A 20,344-nucleotide genomic window follows, 5' to 3' on the forward strand; every position below is an offset into this window, starting at 1 on the left:
TCGTGTTCATGCCCGTGGCCCCAGCCACAGCAGGGCTTGTTAGGGCTGCTCTGGTCTGCACTCACCTTGATCTGCCTCAGTGCTCATGCTGTGGCTTGCTCACAGGGCTGGGGGTTACTCATGCACGTGTGCCCTCCTCCCGTGGGGCTGAGAGAGCGTGGGGAGCCCCTCTTGACAAGTGCAACCTCGGGTTGGTTCCAGGAAGGATGGCAAAGGCAGCCCGCTCTTGCTCACTGGCCCTATCCAGAGACAATCCTGACTAGAGGCAGATGTCCCTAGTCTCTGTCTCCCTTCTTCCAGGGGCTCTGATGGTCAGGCACCCCAACTCCTGCATTAACAATCGGGGCAACCCTGGCCACCCACTGCCAGGGCGGAGACTGTGTGGTTTGTGACCTCATTACAGGGACAGGCAGGTGGCCTGTCACAATGAACAGGCCAGGACATCCCAGGCCCTCTAGTCCTGTGCCTAGGAGCCAGGGCTACCCCTCAGACGTCAATGCCTCGGAGTTGGGGGCTGGAACATGCGGCAGAGGCCCCGACCACACCCTGCCATTTGCCAGACTGTCCCGACCGTGGCGTTGCCTGAGCCGGCCTCCACAGCCGCCTTTCCCTTTCCCACCTCCATGGACTTGCCCCAGAGCAGCTAGAGTCCCATGTCCTTCCGCACCCCGAGCACGGCGCCCCGGCCCCCGCTGCGCTGCGAGATGCGTGTCCTGCTCACACTTAATGACCACAGCTTCCTGGTGCTCCGCAGCTCCGTCATGGGCCTCCTCTCCTCCTGTGCTCATGTCCCCTGTCCCCCACCAGCCCCAACAGGTGCCAAGAGGGCGCTCCCTGCCAGCAGCAGCCAGGTGTCCCACGGTCCTGAACCTGGCAGCCAGCCACTGAAGACACGCACGTTGTCAGGGATGGCATCAAAGACCACCACCACTATCACCCCCAAGCGCATCGCCCACAGCCCATCACTCCAGGTACCCTGCACCCAGCTGGCTCTTCCCTGGCCTGCTCGCAGGACTCTGAGGCCCAAGAGCTCTGCTCGGCTCGGCTCCCAGTGTCCCTGCTAGGGTTCTGTGTTGGCCTTACAGTGTGTTCTGTTTTCTAGTACTGAGGCTGAACCAGAGTTCATGCAAACTGGGCAGGCTTTTCCTCTAGAATTCATGGCTGGGCTCGTGCTGTGGGCAACCTTTACCTATCTTCCCCAGCGGCTCTGTGTGCTGATCCCCTCCCCCACCCCGTCTCTCCTCCAGAGTCTAAAGAAGCCCGTTATCCCAAAAGAATTTGGTGGCAAGGTCCCCACTGTGGTCCGCCAGCGCTATCTCAACCTCTTCATCGAGGAGTGTCTCAAGTTCTGCCCGTCCAACCAGGAGGCCATTGAGAAGGTGGGGCAGGACAGGGAGGGAGCCCTGGTCACTGTGGCCTTGAGCTGAAGCCAGGAAGGCCCGTTTGTCTCCCTGGCTCTCATCTGCTTGGTCCAAACTTGGTCCAAATTGACTGCCTGTACCACTTCCTCGTGGGCAGCGGGCTCTTCCTAGCCAATGTGTCCCTGGAATACATGGGCAGGGATCTCGCGGGGTCCCCCTGGTCCCACAGGCTGCCTGCTGGCACCTCAGTTTATCTGCCCCTCCTGCTGACGCTCCTGGTACCACTGTGCCCACCTAGGCGCTGAATGAGGAAAAGGTGGCGTATGAGCGCAGCCCCAGCAAGAACATATACCTGAACGTGGCTGTGAACACCCTCAAGAAGCTGCGGGGCCTGGTCCCCAACACCGTGCCCAGCCTCAGCAGTGAGTGGCGGCTGGCCAGGGAGGGTCCTGCCCAGAACTCGGTGCTCATGGGCTGCATTGGCAGCAGGGACCGTCCCTGGTACCCACACACAGGCTACTGCCTGAGTTCCTGTCCCTTCCTCCCTCACATGTGGGGCCTCCGCTAATGGCGCCCACAGCCTCTTCACAGGGAGTGGCTGAGCGCTGTGCATTTGCTAGAGAGAGAGGGAGAGACTGTTACGAGGTTCCCTTATGTCTCCTTGAGAGGCCACATTAGGCAGTCACCACCGTGATCTTGCTTCCCAGTGCAGCCCCTAGCCTCCATTAGCTTCTCCCCCACCTGCTGGAGGGGTCTGGGGGGCCTTTGTAGGTGGCGACACCTCAGAGCTTCAAAATGCATTAGTTATCTGCTTGAGTAGCTGCGACATGCCTCTGCCTCACACCTTCCATCAGGAACAGTAGGCCTGGCCTGACCACCCAGAACACGGGTGGGGGAGCTGCTCAGCCCTGGGGTGACTTGTCTCCCCTTCCCAGCAGGGACTCTGTAGGCAGGAGAGGGTATGTTCATATAGTGGGGGGCGGCTGAGGGCGGACTGCAGCCGGCTCACCCTCTGGCTCCTCTGCCCGTCCTTCTAGAAGCCAGTGGCCGCAGAGTTGTGTCCCATGAGGTGGTGCTGGGAGGCAGATTGGCAGCCAAAACCAGCTTCTCACTGAGCCGCCCCAGCAGCCCACGGGTGGAGGAGCTGAAAGGTGAGGTCACGCCTCTGCTGCTCCGTACTTCCCCCGCCCCCGCCCGTGTCCATGGCTGTCCTGTCCCGTATCTTTGCCCCCTCCTTTGCAGCAGTGACAGCCAGCGCCCCTGCAGGGACTGCCCTGTACAGCAGCGGGTGTGCGTGTGCCTGTGTGCGTGCCCCCTGACCCCCGCAGCACTGACACCCGGTGCCCACAGGGAACGCCTTGTACAGCCGTCTCAGGGAGTACCTGCTCACTCAGGAGCAGCTCAAGGAGAATGGCTACCCCTTCCCCCACCCAGAGCGCCCGGGGGGCGCCGTCATCTTCACAGCTGAGGAGAAGACGCCCAAGGACCGTGAGTCTCCAGCTGCATCGGCAGGACTGGGTGGGAGCTGCCTGCTGAGGTGGGCATCGTGCTCGGGGTGCTGGGTGCCAACCTCTCACCCGCTCGCCCTCTGCTTGCCCATCTGTCCTCACCCACAGCCTCCTGCAGAATTTGCTGTCGCTGTGGCACCGAGTACCTTGTGTCGTCCTCGGGCCGCTGTGTGCGCAGTGAGGAGTGTTACTACCACTGGGGACGGCTGCGGCGGAACCGAGGTGAGGCTGGGCCACTGTTGCACAGACAGCCCTGTGCCCACCCCGCTCCACCTCTGTGTGAAGGCCCCGGCACACGTCTGCTTGTCTTGCACTCCTGCAGTGTCCCCAAGGGGGAGACCTTCCCTGGGCCTGCATCAGCTTGAGATGCTGCTGGCCCAGATCTCTTCCCTGAATCCTGGCCCCTGGCTGCGTGGGCAAGGGTTCCTGCCTGGTGCCCTGAACACCATTGCTCTCTCTCTCCAGTGGCTGGGGGCTGGGAGACTCAGTACATGTGCTGCTCAGCTGCGGTTGGCTCTGCGGGCTGTCAGGTTGCCAAGGTAAGTCCTGCTGTGTGCCGCTCTCTGCCCTCGGCTTCTGTCGTGGACACTGTACCGGGGCTGAGGGACACACTTGAGTGCTGTATTCAGGCTTGTCACGGGCCCCCGCCCAGCCCTTCCAGTCAGGAGCACACTGGGCCCACCTGCCTCCACAGGCACCTGGTCCCAGGCTTAGCCAGGGCAGGGAAGTCCCCAGGTGTCACATGTGGCCTGTGCCGGTCCCGCTGCTGATCCCCTTGTTCCCCAGCAACACGTGCAGGATGGCCGGAAAGAGAACCTGGAGGGCTTTGTGCGTACCTTCCAGAAGGAGCTGCCTGAAGATTCCCACGCAGGGGTCTTTGCCCTGGACTGTGAGATGGTGAGTCTGGGCTCCTGGGAACCTGGTGCTGTGTGAGGCCGGGGCCAACAGAGAACCCCAGGCCCCGCAGCCCTGGGGGAGGCAGGAAGAGGACCAGGCCCAGCAGCTCTTCCTGATTGGGTCACAGGCTCACGTCATGACTAGTGAGAAGTGGTCTGTCCTGATGGCAAGACCTTCCCTGGGAGATATAAGATGCAGCCCCGACTGCCGAGGCAGGATGTGTTCTCAGGGGCTGTGCTCAGCACAGATAGGTCTACTCCACACCTGACCTTCAGAGCTGCTGCCCACCCCAGGTAGGCCCAGGCAAGTCCCACTGAGGGTCCCTGGACTGGGATAGTCCCCACTGACTCGTGGCCTCCAGCATCCCAGGGCTTGAGTCTGTCCCTACACCACAGTCAGCCAGTCACCAGGGCCCCGCAAGGTGGTGCTCAAGGCCAAACAAATCAGGGAAGTTCCCAGGGTGCTGCTTCCCCCTGTACCCCAGATGCTGGGGTTGGGGGTCCGAGAGGGCGGGGCCAGGACTTACTGGTGGCCAGGAGAGGGTTGGGTACGTGAGCAATCCTCCTCTTCTCCCCAGGGGCAGAGATATGCACGGAGGAGAGCCTGTCGTTTGGCCTCGGGGCCACCTGTAACAAGCTGGCGGAGTTCCTCTGAGCCTGCTGTGCTCTCCGGTAGCACACCTCCTGAGCAGTCGGGGGCCGGGCTGGGGGAGCCACGGGGGCCCTCCTTGGGGCCTCTGCCTGAAAGAACATAGGTCTTGGAGCCCAGCTCTGAGTCAAGAGCGCTCAAGGCTGGCTGGATGAGGAGCCCCAGGGTGGGGAAGCCTTCCCCCATCCCAGCTCCCTTAGCTTCTGGAAGCCTTGGTCCCAGGGTCCCAGGGTCCCAGGGTCCCAGGGTCCCAGGGTCCCAGGGTCCAGCAGTGTAGGGGCAATGGTGGGGCCTGCGACCTGTCTGCGCACGTCTCCTCAAAGATGCAGCCTTCCTGAGAAACTGCATCTGGGGCCCTGCCCCCGTCCTGGGAGGCTCTAAGGACTAGTTCTGAAGGTCTGTGTGTGCCCGAGCTTGTCATCGCAGCCCTGTGTGGCCTTTCCTGGGGTCCTCCCTGTCTCCCAGCCACAGCAGAGGCAGCCTGGGCTCAGAGGCCGGCTAGCCTGCTCCACTCCAATACCCACTGAAGTCCGCCTCACTCCTCCCTCAGTTCCTATGCCTGAGCCAGGGGCAGTGGGACAGGCAGTGGACAGGCATGCCTTTCTACAGGACACCAGCTTACCAAAGGCCAGCAGCAGGGGGCCTGCGATCCAGACTGGTGGCAGGCCTTCACCCTCCAGCTGCCCACCCTTATCCCCAGATCTGGGTCTTACCTCCTTGCCTGGCTTGCAGAGGTGGGAGACCCTTCTCTTCTGCCCCGGGAACAGAGTGGTCAGGCCTGCACACGCCTTCTCCACAGCCTTCTCCTTGGGGGGCTGGAAACACACATGCACTCCTCACTCTAGGCTTTCCTTGGGGCACACCCCGCCTTTACACCCAGCCCCACGTCACCACCAGACCGCAGGCGGTCCTGGAAGAAAGAGCCCTACCCAGGATCAGCACCCTGTGGCCCAAGGCCCGCCCCAGCACCTGCCTTCCAGGCTAGGGTGGCAGTTCTGTGGACAGGAGGCCAAGTGGGCATGGCTCTGCTGCTGCCCCCACACCCAGCCCAGGATCACGGCTCAGATATGGAGTGCCAGTCAAGGGCATCCGTAGGCTAGTGCTGGAGGGAACCAGCCAAGTCCATCTTTGTCTGTTCAGGGCGAGTGCCCCCTGGTGGCCAGCGTGGGGACATTGAAGAGGGACACCCAGATGGGTCAAGGCTGGCCTGAGCCAGGCAAGCCAGGGAGAGAGCAGAGAGGGGATAGAGGCCAGAAAAGGAGCAAGAGCTTGGGGGGAAGGGTGGGGCGGGCAGAGGACAAGAAAGGCCAAAGAGCTGGAGACAGGAAGTGTGAGGCAGGCGTGGGGCGGGAGGGCCCGGTACCCCTTTGCCGGTCAGTCTGAACGGTCAGTCGGACGCTGCCATGGGAAGCCGGCTGGGTGGGTAGAAAGCCAGCATCCTCGTTCTGGGCAGGGTGCAGGGGGGCAGCTGGCGGCCACCGAGGGTTCCTGAATTTTGAATGGAGTTAAGAGGCCGGTGCTGAAGGAGAGGCTTCTGCCTGGGTCACAGAGGCTGGAGTCGGCTGGAGACGGCTGCGGGATGGAGTGTCCCCTCACAGGGCCCTTGCCTGCCAAGGCCAGCGCCCTCACCTGCCGGGCCAGCCGGCCCTTGTCCTCCGTCTTCACACTGGTAGACTCATTGAAGATCCGCAGGCACTCCTCCATGGGGTCCGCATCGAAGTCCACCTCCTTCTCCAGGGCCGAGTAGTCCACATCCTCCTCTGCACATTGGCTGGCTCCCGAGGAGGAGGAGGAGGAGGAGGAGGAGGACGGGGAGGGCGGTGCGGGGGATGCGGGTGGCTCGGCCTTGAGACGCTTGGGCACCTGTGTCTCACCCAGGCCCAGGCTGGAGTCAGAGTCTGATCCTGAGTCTGAGCTGAGGCTGGGCAGGGTGGGGGGCCAGACCCGGGGTGCCCTGGCCCCCAAGCCCGAGTCCTCCTCCTCGCTCTCATCCCCAAACAATTCAGCGTGGCTCAGGGCCCGCTTCTTGAGCTTAGGGGCTTCCTGGGGGGCGCCCTCGTCCAGGGAGCGGGCCTTGCGGTCCACCAACTTCCCCGAGGGTGTCTTCTTATCACTGCAACCTTTCCAGGCCAGTGGTGTGTGGGGGCCAGACACAGAGTCTCGGGGCCGGGGCCCTCCACTGGAGGGGCAGCCTGGCCCCCCTTTCCCTGAGCTGGCCACCACAGTGGTGTTGGACGGCTTTTTCTTGGTCCCTTCAGAGCCCTTGCCCCGGGGGCTGCCAGCTTGCGGTCTCTTCTTGTCTGCAGACACCTTCTCCTTTTCCCGGGGCCGTCCTGGGTCCTTGTCTTTCTTCTTGTCTCTTTTACGGGCCTTGTCCTTGTGGCTGAGGCTGGTTGGTGTCCCACTTTTCTTTCTCTTGGCTTTGCCATCCTTGGGGACCCCAGCATCGTGAGAGGCCCTGGCTACTGTGTCTGCTGCTTTCGGAGTTTGCCCAAGGTCTTCCACGTCATACTGCACAGCCATTTCCTTGGTGCCCCGTAGGCTGCCCTCCACTGGCTCCGGGCCCTCCTTGGAAGCAGGTTTCCCAGGTGCCTTGCTTTCAGGTTCAGCCCCAACCTTGGGGCTGCTGATATCAGCCTTCGGCGGGCTAGCCACCTCATCTTCTGAGTCTGAGAACCTGGCCTCACAGCCACTAAAGGGGTCACAGGGCTTCTTGACGGCAGGTGTATAGGGCTCAGCACCCCGGGAGCCTCGAGGCCGCTTGGTGGCCCTCTCATCCCTGGCACTGGCCCTGCCAAGGTGCCGAGCTGAGTAGTTGGACAGTGGGTCATACTCTAGATCTGTTGATGGCTTTGAGCTGTCCACCACGTACTTGCCCCCAGACACGGGTCGGCCACAGCGGCGCGGCTGGCCCACAGCCTTGGGGACATACTCCAGGGCACTGGTACCCCCTCCAACTCTGCCCTGACCCCTCTCTGAAGGGGCCAATGAGTACTTGTGACCTGGTTCAGCAGGGGCAGCTAGTGGGGTGGGCTGGTAGCCTGAGTCTGGGCTCAGCAGGCCACCTGGTGTATAAGTGAGGGCCAGTGAGAAGGTGTCATCATCATCCAGGCTCGTGGCAGGGCTGCAGGGCGCCAGGGCTGAAGCCCCAGCACCGTGCCCCCGTGCCGTCTCCAGGAGCTCCTGGTAACGCCTCTGCTCCAGCTCCACCTCGCCACGCACAGCCTCGATGGCTTGGTTGACCAGCTCCAGCTCCAGCATGCCATCTCCTTGGCCCAGCACGCCATTCTCTCTCTCCGCAGGAGGCTGAGGCAGCTCCGGGTTGTACGGGTCATAGCCAAGCCCTAGAAGGGAAGAGAACACAGACGGCCCCTGAGCTGGCCTGCCAGAGATGGGCAAGGTAAGAGAGCCAGCTTTCCACAGCCTACTACACACCAGGCTCGGGCCCGAGGACATCCCCACCATGATGACACCATGATGCTGCTGGGTTGGGATCGGCCGCCCTATGCCAGGACCTGTGCAGAGGATGACAGACGGGTGCTGGTGTGTGTGTCTAGCTCAAGGAGGGGAGGGGAGGGTCTTCACAGACAGGGCACTGCCAGGGACACACGTGCTTCCTCTCCAGCACCACATAAACCAGTCACGGTGGCGCACGCCTGTCACCCAGCTCTAGGGAAGGACAGGCAGGAGGAGGGCCAGGGGTTAAAGCAAGCCTTTGCTACGTCGTGAGTTCAAAGCTACCAGCTTGGGCTATGTGAGATCCTCGTCAAAAAGGGGTACAGAAGCCAGGCAGTCGTGGCGCACGCCTTTAATCCCAGCACTCGGGAGGCAGAGCCAGGCGGATCTCTGTGAGTTCAAGGCCAGCCTGGGCTACAGAGCGAGATCCAGGAAAGGCGCAAAGCTACAGAGAAACCCTGTCTTGAAAAAACAAAAACAAACAAACAAACAAACAAAGGGTGCAGAGAAGTGAGGTTCCCAAAGACCTTTTGACATGGCCTGGAGACCACCAAGGTAGACAGACATGTTACCCACAGGACCTATCAGGAATTAAACCCCCACAGCTCAAGGCTCTGGCTGGCCTGCAACACTGTCCCAGTGAGTGGGTCTCACTTGGCTCAGTGCCTGTCTCAAGCTCCTGGGCCTGCATCTCCCCAGTGCTAGAGTCACAGTACACCCCACCACGGCCAGCTTTTCTGGAGTGATCGTCCTTCACTGAGCCAACACCCTCTCCTCACCTATCCTTCTTCCTCACAGAGGATGGGGATGACACAGTGAGAAGCTGCAGCTGTGGAGGGACCCAGTTTACACCCTGCCCCACAGCAAGCAGTGCACAGGCAACTCCATCCAGTCCCCTCTGGCCTCCACACGTTAACTCACACACCCCCATACACATTCAGACACACAATTCAAAGTAAAAATCAGGGTTGGGGATTTAGCTCAATGGTACAGCGCTTGCCTAGCAAGCACAAGGCCCTGGGTTCGGTCCTTAGCTCCTGAAAAAACAAAAAAGTAAAAATCCTTTTTTAAAGCCTTAATGAAGAGATTAGTAGTTATGGTGTGATCCCAAGTCTAAGCAAGAACTGTACGACCCAACCACGTCTATCTGGAAGAGGGTGGGGTCCAGGCACACTGATGACATCCCCTCTCTGAGCACTGTCCCCGAGGGAAGCTGGAAAACGCCCAATCGAGATGTAGGATCAGGGAGGGTAGTTTGTTACACACCAGCTGGCCTTCTTAACAGCCCATGCAGCCCTGCGGAAAGCCCGTGAGGTGACCCTGTGGCAGATGACCCTGAGCTGGGGACCATGCTGCATCAGCAGGAGCCTGGTGCCTCCCTCCACAGGGTGGTCCTGGAGTACTGGAGCTAGTCAAGCCCAGGGTCAGTCTGCCATGACTCTCCTGCAGTTGTATGAAGCTGACACCCTGAAATACAAGCTCTGTCCGTGAAAGACGCAGCACAGTGAGGGCCCAAGCAGGGGAGTTCACATCTGCAGCCTGAGGACAAAAGATGAGATGCCCACAGGAAGCCTCCACTGCCTAGAACAACTCAGCACATGCTGGGAACTGGCCAGAGCCCACTGACTTGTGGAAGGGATTGGGGGAGACTGGGAAACAGGTGAGCTGCGTCTCATTTTCTTTACTTATCTGGGGCGGGATCTCAATATGGCATAGCCCTAGCTGGCCTGAATATGCTGGAGGGATGCCAGGCTTGGCTGGGTTCTTAGAAAGTAACATTCCAACAATCAGGCAGTGGACCAGCCACTCGGGAGGCTGAGGCAGAAGGATCAGAAGTTCAAGGTCAGCTTAGGCCAGCAAGGCCCGATCTCAAAAGAAAAAGGTAAGGACGGGGGAGTGGGAGCGCTCAGTAGCAAAGACCTAGCCTAGCACACCCAAAGCCCCCGGAGCAGGAGGGGAAGGAGGAGGTGAGTGGGTAAACTCAGAAACTAAACTGAATGTCCTGCCCTGTGAGCCCTGTGGCGGGGGAAGACACACCGCGCAGGTGAGAACACTGTCTGTGGCTTTGTTATTTGGGGTGACTCGATTTACCAGAGGGTTTACAAGCAGAGGTCCCAGGAGAGCTTGAGTCTGCCTTCTCCTTCCACCACATGGGTCCCAGGGGTCCACCTGGGTGTCACCTGGCTTGGTGGCAAGCGCTGAGCCATCCAATGGGCCTTGCTGATTACTTGTTTGTTTCTTTGAGACAAGGTCTTGCTCTAGCTCAGGCTGTCTGGGAACTCATGATGATCCTCCTGCCTCACCCTCCCCCAAGTACTGGAGTGGCAAGGATGAGCCACTATGTTTGGCAGGTCTAGATTTTAAGCACACAGCTACCAGGAGCTTGGCTGTCTGCAGCTCAAACATGGACAAAGGGTGGCCCTCAAGGTGACGGCCTGAACCCAAGGGGCCCACAGCTAAGGATATTTGGTGGTGCTACTGCCTCCCGTGCCTGCCTCCCCCATCCCTGCCTCCCCCATCCCTGCCTCCTCCATCCCTGCCTCCTCCATCCCTGCCTCCCATGCCTGCCTCCTCCATCCCTGCCTCCATGCCTGCCTCCTCCATCCCTGCCTCCATCCCTGCCTCCCATGCCTGCCTCCATCCCTGCCTCCTCCATCCCTGCCTCCCATGCCTGCCTCCATACCTGTCCTGCTGTGATGGACTGCAGCCTTCTGTGAGCAGAACAACCCTTCCTAAGCTGCTGTTATCAGGCATCTTGCCACACCATTAATGCAGATGCTGACCCCAGAAGCTACCACGTCTTTAATCCCAACACAGGAGGCAGAGGCAGGCGGATCTCTGTGCGTTCAAGGCCAACCTGGTCTACAGAGTGAGGTCCAGGACAGGCATCAAAACTACACAGAGAAACCCTGCCTTGAAAAAACAAAAACATGCCAGGCGGTGGTGGCACACGCCTGTAATCCCAGCAATTGGGAGGCAGAGGCAGGTGGATTTCTGTGAGTTGGAGGCCAGTACAGGCTCCAAAGCTACAGAGAAACCCTGTCTTGATAAACCAAACCAAACCAAAACGCTACAGTGACAAAGAAGGCCCCTTCTGTGTAAATGTGGGTGCACACAGTGCTCTCTGGGGAGGGGGCTGGGCCACACAGGTGACTGAGAGCCCCCAAAGGCTCCACTCTTGGAAATCTCCACACCTGCAGGGGAGGAGCCCTGAGTACTAGGCTGGGGGTGGGATCCACATACCACCCATCACTCCCCACTAGCCCTGCTGACAGACAGATGGGCAAAGGAACTGGGGTCCTCAGGCTGTAACAGGACACCTGGCGTAAGCTCAGATTGCCAGTGGAGAGACCCGGACACAGCCACGCAGAGCTCTCCTGGGTAACCCTGTCCACATATCAGTCTCACAGGCCACACCAGAGGCAGCTGAGTCTCAACAGGGGCAGCATCTCACTGGGCCTCTCTCCTGCCAACAGGAAGTCAGTCCCCAGCCAGTACGGGAGGTCTCATTCAAGGCCAAAGGATTGATAAAGGCCAAGAGACTGCTGAGGGTCTACCCCAGCCTTGAACTGATAAGAGCGCCCAGCCCTGAAGGCGGAGAAGGGTGTTCCTCAAACACCACAGGGGAGAAGCACAGTGTGGGTAGTGCAGGGGTGCTGGTCCCAAGTTCTGGGAGCACCAGGCCGCTGTGGGCTGTCTTGGATAGGTTCTGACTGGCACAGTCCTGAATGCCAGCGCCAGAGAGATGGCCACACTGCCCAGGGTGCTCACAGGGCTGTGACCCATCTTTCCTAGGCTGGCCTTCCCGGGAACCCCACATTGGGACCCAGGCACCTCCGTTTCCCTAATCTCACCACTCCTGGACAGATGAGGTCACGCAAGCAGGGTCAAGCTCCAAGGCTACCGTAGCTGACTCACGCACAGACCACACACATCGGCAGCAGGTCGCTGGAGAGCTATGGGAGCGGCACACCAGTACGAGGCCTGGCCAAGGAGGATGGCGCCAGGCCTAGGGCGTGCCCCTGAGCCTCAGTATGGGTGCCCAGGATCCTTGTGGCCCCAGGTCATCTTCCAGAGCCTTCCCCTGACTCTACAGAGTCAGTCCTTTAGAGTGACAGAGCTTCTAAGCAGGTGTGGCCACTCAGTGGAGACAGGTGCTTTGCATGCCTAGGGATCTCTCTGAGGCAGGGACAGGCCTGAGCCACCACGGGCATCCAGAGCCCAGAGGAGCTGATAGGCAGGCGGGCCACATGCTAACAGCACCCTGGGACAGGGCTAGAGGTGGCCCTTCCTTTTCCATTTCCAGTCAATAACAACATCCTCACTCCCAGTTATCCTCCCGGAACCGGATGAAGCCAGGGTGCTGGTCCACCTGTCCTCTTCCCAAAGTGCCAGAGGTGTATACCGAGTCCAGAACAGAAAGGCCTTTAGAGAGCCTCAGGGTACATGTGCCTAGACCACTGCCACCCCAGTCTCTGGCAAAGTGAAGCAAGGCTGGGGAGCAAGAGTCCATTCTTAGGGGCTGCTTCCAGAGAACACTGGCACGCTCTCGTACCCGGAACAAGTTCCTCTCGAGGGTGGAACACACCCCTTCCCACAGTCTCCTGACACCACAAGTACTCTGACACTCAGCATGGAGGAAGGAGCCCCGCAGAGCCCATACTTCCAGGACTCAGACTGACTAGCTGCCCTCTTGTGGGCCTCTCTGCCAGTCCAGTGCCCCTGCCTCTGTGGGAGTGTGTCCTGAGGAGAGGGTTTGCTAGCTGCAAACCCCTGTGCCAGCAGTCACCTGAGATCCCAAGTCCCTTGTGTAAATAGCACCGGGACAGAGAGGCCACAGGACCAGGTCAAGAGGGCCCGGTGAGCAACGGCCTCATAAGGCAGCAGTGCCCAGCTGAACCTGCAAGGTTCTTGGGTGACTTGAGGACTCTTCTAGACTCTCCAGGAGCCCTCAAAAAGCACTCTAAAGACACAGCACCAGGCACATGTGCCAGATGAACAGCAGGAAGAAGCATCCTGCATCCTGTCCTGCTTAGACCAGGACACCCATCTGACCTCTAAGCCACCTCCTCCAGCAACAATGGACTAGTGGAGCCAGCTGCCCATCACCTGCTGCCCTGCTGTCCCCTGGCTGGCAGAACTGGGCCTGGAAGAGGCAGACAAGCACCGGTCTAACCAGAGTAGGATGGTGTGCCACTGCATTTCAGAGGAAGACGGGGTGATCTGCCTCAGCCTCCAATGCAAAGGTGTCTCCACAGCCACAGTGCCAACTATTCCTGAATGGCCCTCTTTGGGAGGCTGCAACTGGCCAGATGCTGTGGCCTGGAGCACCCCCTGCTGGCGTTTCCTGGAGAAGATCTTTCCCTGAGAAGGAGGCCAGAGCAGCAGGACTGCAATATGCCAGTGGCTGGCAAAGGCCCCTCTATCCCCAGGTCACTCAGAGAAGGAAAGCCACCCCTGAAGCCTGTCTCCCCAGGTAGTGAGCCAAGGCTGGTCTGACAACAGGAAGTCACAGGTCCCATGTGTGGGTGGTAGAGCTTGGTGGGAAGAGGCCAGCAGCGCCTGGCCCCTCTGATGCTCGCTGCTCAAGCATGCACTAGGCTGGGACCCAGGAGCCCACAGAGGCCCTCAAGGCTCAGAAGGAACTTGGCCACAGCCTTGGCCACTTCACTGTCCCTCTCCCCCCAGGAACACCCTCCTTCTTTGCGTGAGCAAACCCTATTCTTTCTACAAAGCTCCAGGGCACCCCAACTGTCCACAGACAATCTGGGAACAACTCCTGCTGGGTCTTCATTCATGGCCACCCACACCACAATGCTGGGGAGTCCCAGAAGGAGGTTCTGGGGCCCTGAAGACATGGCAGTTGGTAGCAGGGGTAGGGATCACTCTCTAGCCAGACACCTGATGTCTCATTTCTGTCCCTCTCACCCACCTCCCTTGGCACACAGTAGTTGTGCTCTGTGAGGAGGCCACTGTCCAGCCCCTCCATGTACACCAGAGACAAACACATCCACACTATAAAGTCCAGGACAGCCAGGAAACAAAAAAAAGACACTGTGTGCCACCTAAGCTGGGTACTCAGTGCCCACTCCTGGGCTGAGATCGGCAAAGCTGTGGCCTCCCCGCTCCTCCTCAGCAGCTTCCCCAGCACCTGGGCTGAGGGCCAGACGAGGAGCCTCACCACCAGTATGAAGGCCACATGTAGCCGCTCTACGCCAGTGTGGTATGAAACTGAAGAGACTCAAAACAACAGGTGGATGGGGCAGTCTATGCTTGGCCTCCCAGTTCTCAAGAGGCAGAGGCAGGAGGATCACAAGTTCAAGGCCAACCTGTCTCAGAAAAACAAACCAGCAGGGGTTAGAGAGATGGCTCACTTCTTAAGAACACCAGCTGCTCTTACAGAGCACCCGCATAGTGGCTCACCACCACCTGTGACTTCAGTACCATGGGGTCTTCTGACTGCCTTGGACACTGCACACATCCGGTGCATATACTTTATATACATACATACATACACACATACAGGCAAAACACTTGTGTTTTCTTTTTTATTATTTGTTTTTTGGTTTTTCAAGACAAGTTTTTTCTGTGTAGCCCTGGCTGTCCTAGAACTTGCTTTGTAGACCAGGCTGGCCTAGAACTCAGAGATCTGCCTGCCTTTGTCTCCAAAGAGCTGGGATTAAAGGTGTGTGCAGGGGTGGGGTGGGGGTGTTAAAATACTCTTAACCAGATTGAGACAGAGTATTTGAAATCAATTTGGGAACTGGAGATGAAGTCAATGCTGAGGTGGGCATCTAATATGTGAGTCCCAAGTTCCATCCCCAGTGCCACAACAACAAAGCAACCGTGGAGATGATGCCCACCTATCTTGTTGGCAGGAGGACCAGAAACTCAAGGTCATCCTTTGCTACATCAACTGAGGCCATCCTAAACTACAAGGCCTGCCATATATATATATAAATATAAAAGAGAGAGCCACTTCTAAGGGACAGAGGTCACCAAAGAGGTCTAAACTACTCTGTTCAATAACCCCCTCCCTCCAGCCTTTTCCTCCTAATGTCTGCCTGTCTTTCTTTCTTAGAGAAGGCCACATATGTAGCCCAGGCTGGCCTTGAACTCAAAGAAATTCACCTGCCTCTGCCTCCCAAGTGCTGGAACTAAAGGTGTGAGCAACCATGTCTGGGTGCAGTGCACTTTTTAAAGTTTTTTGTTTTTGTTTTTAATGCATATGAGAGTTTTGTCTGTATGTATGCATCATACTTGTCTGGTACCCAGAAGCCAAATTGCATCAGGTGCCCTGGAACGGGAATTATAAAGCAGCCATATGGATGCTGGGAGCCCAACCCAGGGCCTCTGCAAGTGTGCTTTCCCCACGCCACCCCCAGAGAGGATCTTACTATCTATGGCTCTTCTTGAACAAACCCTCATATAGACCAGGCTGGCCTCAAACTCAGAGGTCCACTTGGCTGTGCCTCCTGAGTGCTGGGACTAAAGGTGTGCAATGTGCCCCCTGCCAAAAGCTTTTAAATCGGAGCCATTTCTCCAGCCCCACAATGTCTTCTTTAATGCAATGGGAATTCGCTACATTCTCTTCTGGGTTAGGGTTATCCCAGAAGCTGCTAGGTTGAACTGAGGGTCCTGGGTCCCAAACTAGCCAAGCCTACACAGTAGAAAAACAAACAACAAAACAAAACCGCTAACTAGCAAAATCCTATTTTCTCCCAATGTTTTCTTCTAATACAGTACCTCCTACACGTTAATGCCTTCTTAAAAGTACCGTCACACCAGTCATTGCGACACGCTCCCTGCCAAACTGAAAGTCTACACCCGTCCAAGCCAAGCGGGGTTTCAGCTTGACCAACAGCAGTCGCCCCCAGGGCCTTGCGCTCCAACTACTGCAGACAACGGGGGCCTCGCCCGAGGAAAGTGTCGCGATCAGAAACAAGATGTGCCACAATCGCATAGAGCTGGGCGCACGGTGACAGGAGAGGAAGGACATCCCGCTTCAAACAAAGCGGACGGAAGGAGGGCTGGGGCGGTCGCACGGGGTGCACCAGGTCCCCTAGCTCGGCGACGCGCCTGCACCGTGTCGCCCTCCGTCGTGTCCGGGTTCACATTTCTCTCGGTGCTCAGACCGGCCTAGACACTTGCTCGGCACCACGATGCCTCCCTCCCAGGGCAGGGGCAGCTGTGAGGGCGTGCGACCGGCCGGGCCGCGCTAGGGGAACACGGAGCACGAGCGGGCCGGCCCCGCTGTGGAACCGGGCGCGGTCGTGCAGGCTTTACCTGCTGCGGGAGACGCCGCTCCGCCGCTCCAGGGCGCGCCGGGGCCCCGAGCTCCGCGGTGCCGGAAGTGGCAGTAGGGCCGCCGGCAAGGCCCCCCGGGAGCTCCCGCCCAGTATGGGCAGTCGATGGAGCGGAAGAAGCCGGTAGAACGTAGCATGGTCCGTTCCGCAGCGGGGCCCCGGCCCGGAGCTACCCGGGACCCCGGGACCCCTCCTCACACTCGCCCCGGAGGTCTCCGCTCGCGCCTCTCGGACCCCGACGCCGCCGCCATCTTGCTCCGAGGCCCCCAGAGGCCCCCGGGACGCTGTCGCTAGGGACGCCGGGAAGGGCTGCCCGACGTGCGCCTGCTTACGATGTCGGCTTCCTCAGAATGGTGGCAGGGGCAGGACCCGATGTCCAGGACGAAAGAAGCTCTAAGGAAAGCGTAATTATCTATTCCTGGTCTCTGAGAGCCTTTCGGCCCCGGACTTCCGCGGATACAACCTCATTGAAGCCCCTGAGGCGCATGGCTGTCCAGAGCACGCCTGACTGAAAACGCCCCGGTGGGCGGGCGCTGCATGTATTCGGCCGGGACTATGCGCATTTGCACTTCGTACGCGTGCTTACGTGCGCCTCCCGGAGGGCGAGGAGAGAGTTACGGACGATTCTTTTCCCCCGCCCCCGGCCCCGCCTTTAGGATTTACTTTGTGTGTCTGCGTATGTACGTGCAAACATGAGTCTACCCGATGCTCGCTGAAGGCAGACAGGGCGTCGGATCCCCTGGAATTGCACCCACAGATGGTTGTGAACGACCACGTGAGTGCTGGGAATCGAACCCAAGTCTTGTGCGAGAACAGCAAGTGCTCTCCACCACGGAGCCATCTCTAGCCAGGGTCTCAGTATGGACGCTCAAATATTCTCCTAACCGCCAGTGGTGTTAACGGGACGTCTCTTCTTTTTTGCAGTGCCTGGATACACTAGACTGGCGCTCTACCACGGAGGCACACTCTGGAATTTTTTGTTTTAACTATTTTTTTGTTCTGTTTTATTTTTGTTGGGTGGGGGGTGTTTTGAGGGGTGCGGGACTGTACAACCACATGCAGAGGCAGGAGGGGCGAATAGCTTTCCGCCTGTTTCCTTTTTATTTTCTTCTGAGATAGGCTTCTTACCGAAGTGTTTCAGCTATACTATCTGACAGTCAAACTTGGAGGATCTGCTTCCCTCAGCCCGCAAGGCTAGGGCTGCATACACACAGAAACGCCTGGCTTTAAACGGGAGCTGGGGATTAGAACTCAGGTCCCGCAAGCTCTCTGACTCACTGAGCCATCTCCCCAGCCTGTTTTCTGTTTTGCTTTTGACTGAGGTAAGGTCTCGTGTAGCACAGCCTGGCCATGGACTTGCTCCATGATGCTGTTCTGGAGATAAAACAAAAAGGCCACCCGAGTTGAGCACTCTGGCAACTGAGCTGCACCCCACCCCCACCTCCCACCCCTCCACGGACTCCCTGTTAGTTTTGTTTGTTTGTGTGGACAGGATCTGACACTGTAGCCCAGACTGATCTTGAACCTGTAGCAATTTTCCTAAATGCTGAGATTACAAGCCTGAGCCACTGTGGCTGCCTGCCATTTTTATTTTTAATCCCATAATTGATTTGGTATTTATTTACTTATTTAAACAGAATCTCCTTCTGTGCTCCAGGCTCATTTTAAATTCCATAAAATCCAACTGCCTCAGCTTCCAGGGTCGGAGGACTACAAGCATGAGCCAACACATGACTTTGAAAGGCTATTTCAACACTCAGGTCACATACTGTCATTTAAAACATTTCACAGATAGAAGTAACCTAGATAAGTACTGATGCATGACGGACATACGTGGAGTGGTCCATGCACAGGGTGGAATATTACACAGCCTTAAAAAGGGAATTGTGGTGGGGCGGATCTGTAATCTCAGTACAGTGGAGATAGAGGGGACCCGTTCAAGATCTTCTCAGTTACCTAGAGAATTCAAGGCCAGTCTGGGTTACCGGAAACTGATATTTAAAAATAAATAATAACGGGTGGGTGGTGGTGCACGCCTTTAATCCCAGCACTTGGGAGGCAGAGGCAGATGGATCTCTGTGAGTTCAAGGCCAGCTTGGGCTCAAAGGGAGTTCTAGGACAGACAGAGAAACCTTGGGGGAGGGGGACGGGGAGAAAGAAAGAAAAGAAAAATTAGTAAATAAATGAGGCACACCCAGACATAACACAGTTCCCAGGAGGTGGTGCCGTCATCAGAGTCACTAAGACAAAGTAGGGTGGCTGGTGCCAGGGGCTGGGGCTTGGGATCGGCATAGTGTCAGATGCAAAGCTTCAGAGTGGGGGAACAGGAGGTGGGGGCCAGAGCACAGCCCCGTGAATGTGTTTCGTGGTGCCAGCCTGGGTGTAGAAATGAGTTTAAATGTATTTATGCAACAACTGTAAACAGGTGAGCGGAGCAACGGGAGAGCATAGAGAGCCAGCTGTCATTTCAGATCCAAAGCCTGACTGAGCCGGTTGCCCTCGGCGCAGACGCTGTAGGTGACCCCGTGGCGGGTCCCTGCATAGAGATTCAGTAAGCTTGGTAGAGGGGTGCTGGGTCAGCAAGGGAGGTGTTCCAGACACAGGCTTCTCGACGTCGGGGAGCGGAGTGTCCCGGCGGGGAAAGCTCTCGGTTCGCGTCTCCCCGGGACGTTAGTGCTCAGCACCTGCCCAGACACCCCGCCGTCTGGGAGTGTGCTTAATGGCCTAGGTCTCGTCTCCAACCCCTACCAGCCTAGCGGACAAGACCTGGTGTCCGCGGGTACCCAGCAGGACGCCCACAGCGCCCACCTGTCCATTGAACCACAAAAGAGTGAGTTCTGCCACACTCGGCGAGGTTGCCCCACTACAGCGAACGCTGAGTGCCTGGGACAGGGTCATGTCCTCCTGCCTGGCCCGCGCGGCGGAGCTCACAGGCCTGTGGGCAGTTGTGCATGACTTTCTTCTTCCTTTTTCTTAAATGTAGGCTGATCTGAACACTCTTAATAGTGGAAATGGTTCTGGACTTGCGATCCTCCTGCCTCTACCTCCTAGGGCTGCTGGGAACCCTGTGTATGCCACATTCACGGCCGAAAAGCACTGGCAGGGGAGAGAACAGCACAGCTGAGCTGTTTCCTTTATTCTTTTGTTTTCAGGCAAGAGATTGGAATCCAGGGACTTGTGCAGGCCAGACTGGCACCACCATTCAGCCACACCTCCATTCCCCTCACTGGGGATTCTGGGCGGGGCTCCACCCTGACCACGCCCCCAGCCCTCACTGGGGATTCTGGGCGGGGCCCACCCTGACCACGCCCCCAGCCCCTCACTGGGGATTCTAGGCGGGGCTCCACCCTGACCACGCCCCCAGCCCTCACTGGGGATTCTAGGCGGGGCTCCACCCTGACCACGCCCCCAGCCCTCACTGGGGATTCTAGGCGGGGCTCCACCCTGACCACGCCCCCAGCCCTCACTGGGGGATTCTGGGCGGGGCCCAGCCTGACCACGCCCCCAGCCCCTCACTGGGGATTCTGGGCGGGGCTCCACCCTGACCACGCCCCCAGCCCCTCACTGGGGATTCTAGGCGGGGCTCCACCCCGACCACGCCCCCAGCCCCTCACTGGGGATTCTAGGCGGGGCTCCGCCCTGACCACGCCCCCAGCCCTCACTGGGGATTCTGGGCGGGGCTCCACCCTGACCACGCCCCCAGCCCTCACTGGGATTCTAGGCGGGGCTCCGCCCTGACCACGCCCCCAGCCCCCCTCACTGGGGATTCTAGGCGGGGCTCCGCCCTGACCACGCCCCCAGCCCTCACTGGGATTCTAGGCGGGGCTCCGCCCTGACCACGCCCCCTCCCAGGAGGCGTCTTAGAGTTCCATGAAATAAGCCCAGTGCGGGAGATGGAGAGTATACCGCGAGGCCCTGCAGTAGATCCTTAGTTGCTTACCAAAGAAATAAAAACACTTCTACTAAGAACTTAAAATTACTGTTCTCATCAGTATTAATCACAGTATTAATCACATTTTAAACGCAACTCACAACCCATACACGGATGAAAGGATGATAAACACAGCACAGTCCATCCGCACACTGGAGTCTTGCTGTGACACGTGGCCGTCAAGGAACAGCGGGTCTTAACCTCCTCCACGCTAGGACCCTTTATTTTTATTCTTTT

The 20,344-nt window shown here is 58.5% G+C and overlaps 2 protein-coding genes across 3 annotated transcripts; one reads left to right on the forward strand and one right to left on the reverse strand.

Moving 5' to 3' along the window:
* The first annotated feature begins 88 nt into the window (after positions 1 to 88).
* LOC118571925 (RNA exonuclease 1 homolog) lies at positions 89 to 3,807 on the forward strand. The gene is made up of 8 exons (XM_036171282.1): positions 89 to 971; positions 1,248 to 1,379; positions 1,660 to 1,783; positions 2,399 to 2,512; positions 2,712 to 2,849; positions 2,978 to 3,091; positions 3,335 to 3,408; positions 3,656 to 3,807. The coding sequence occupies exons 1-8, from the start codon at positions 654 to 656 to the stop codon at positions 3,800 to 3,802; spliced, it is 1,161 nt and encodes a 386-aa protein (XP_036027175.1). The 5' UTR covers positions 89 to 653; the 3' UTR covers positions 3,803 to 3,807.
* Positions 3,808 to 3,850: 43 nt separating this feature from the next.
* Rexo1 (RNA exonuclease 1 homolog) lies at positions 3,851 to 16,466 on the reverse strand. Of its 2 annotated transcripts, none has more exons than XM_036171254.1 (4): positions 16,157 to 16,466; positions 6,044 to 7,758; positions 5,128 to 5,229; positions 3,851 to 4,506 (listed from the first exon to the last, which is right to left on the reverse strand). In XM_036171254.1, exons 1-4 carry the CDS (start codon positions 16,311 to 16,313, stop codon positions 4,210 to 4,212), a joined length of 2,271 nt encoding a protein of 756 aa, XP_036027147.1. In that variant the 5' UTR covers positions 16,314 to 16,466; the 3' UTR covers positions 3,851 to 4,209. The 2 variants fall into 2 exon arrangements, with proteins under 2 accessions (XP_036027147.1, XP_036027148.1); XM_036171255.1 differs by lacking the exon at positions 3,851 to 4,506 and adding an exon at positions 5,778 to 5,902 and having other exon boundaries at positions 5,172 to 5,229.
* Between the last annotated feature and the right edge of the window lie 3,878 nt (positions 16,467 to 20,344).

This window comes from Onychomys torridus, chromosome 21, assembly GCF_903995425.1.
Source record: "Onychomys torridus chromosome 21, mOncTor1.1, whole genome shotgun sequence".
Classification (NCBI taxonomy): Eukaryota; Metazoa; Chordata; class Mammalia; order Rodentia; family Cricetidae; genus Onychomys; species Onychomys torridus.

Bases quoted from the DNA above. Each gene is read 5' to 3' on its own strand.
- LOC118571925 (XM_036171282.1), top strand. From the start codon at position 654: ATGTCCTTCCGCACCCCGAGCACGGCGCCCCGGCCCCCGCTGCGCTGC. The intron at 972-1,247 runs GTACCCTGCACC...TCTCTCCTCCAG, and splicing joins CCCACAGCCCATCACTCCAG to AGTCTAAAGAAGCCCGTTAT. The intron at 2,513-2,711 runs GTGAGGTCACGC...CGGTGCCCACAG, and splicing joins ACGGGTGGAGGAGCTGAAAG to GGAACGCCTTGTACAGCCGT.
- Rexo1 (XM_036171254.1), bottom strand. From the start codon at position 16,313: ATGCTACGTTCTACCGGCTTCTTCCGCTCCATCGACTGCCCATACTGG. The intron at 7,759-16,156 runs GTAAAGCCTGCA...CTTCCCTTCTAG, and splicing joins AGCGGCGTCTCCCGCAGCAG to GGCTTGGCTATGACCCGTAC. The intron at 5,230-6,043 runs GTGAGGGCGCTG...GTGTGTTTCCAG, and splicing joins AGGGCCGGCTGGCCCGGCAG to CCCCCCAAGGAGAAGGCTGT.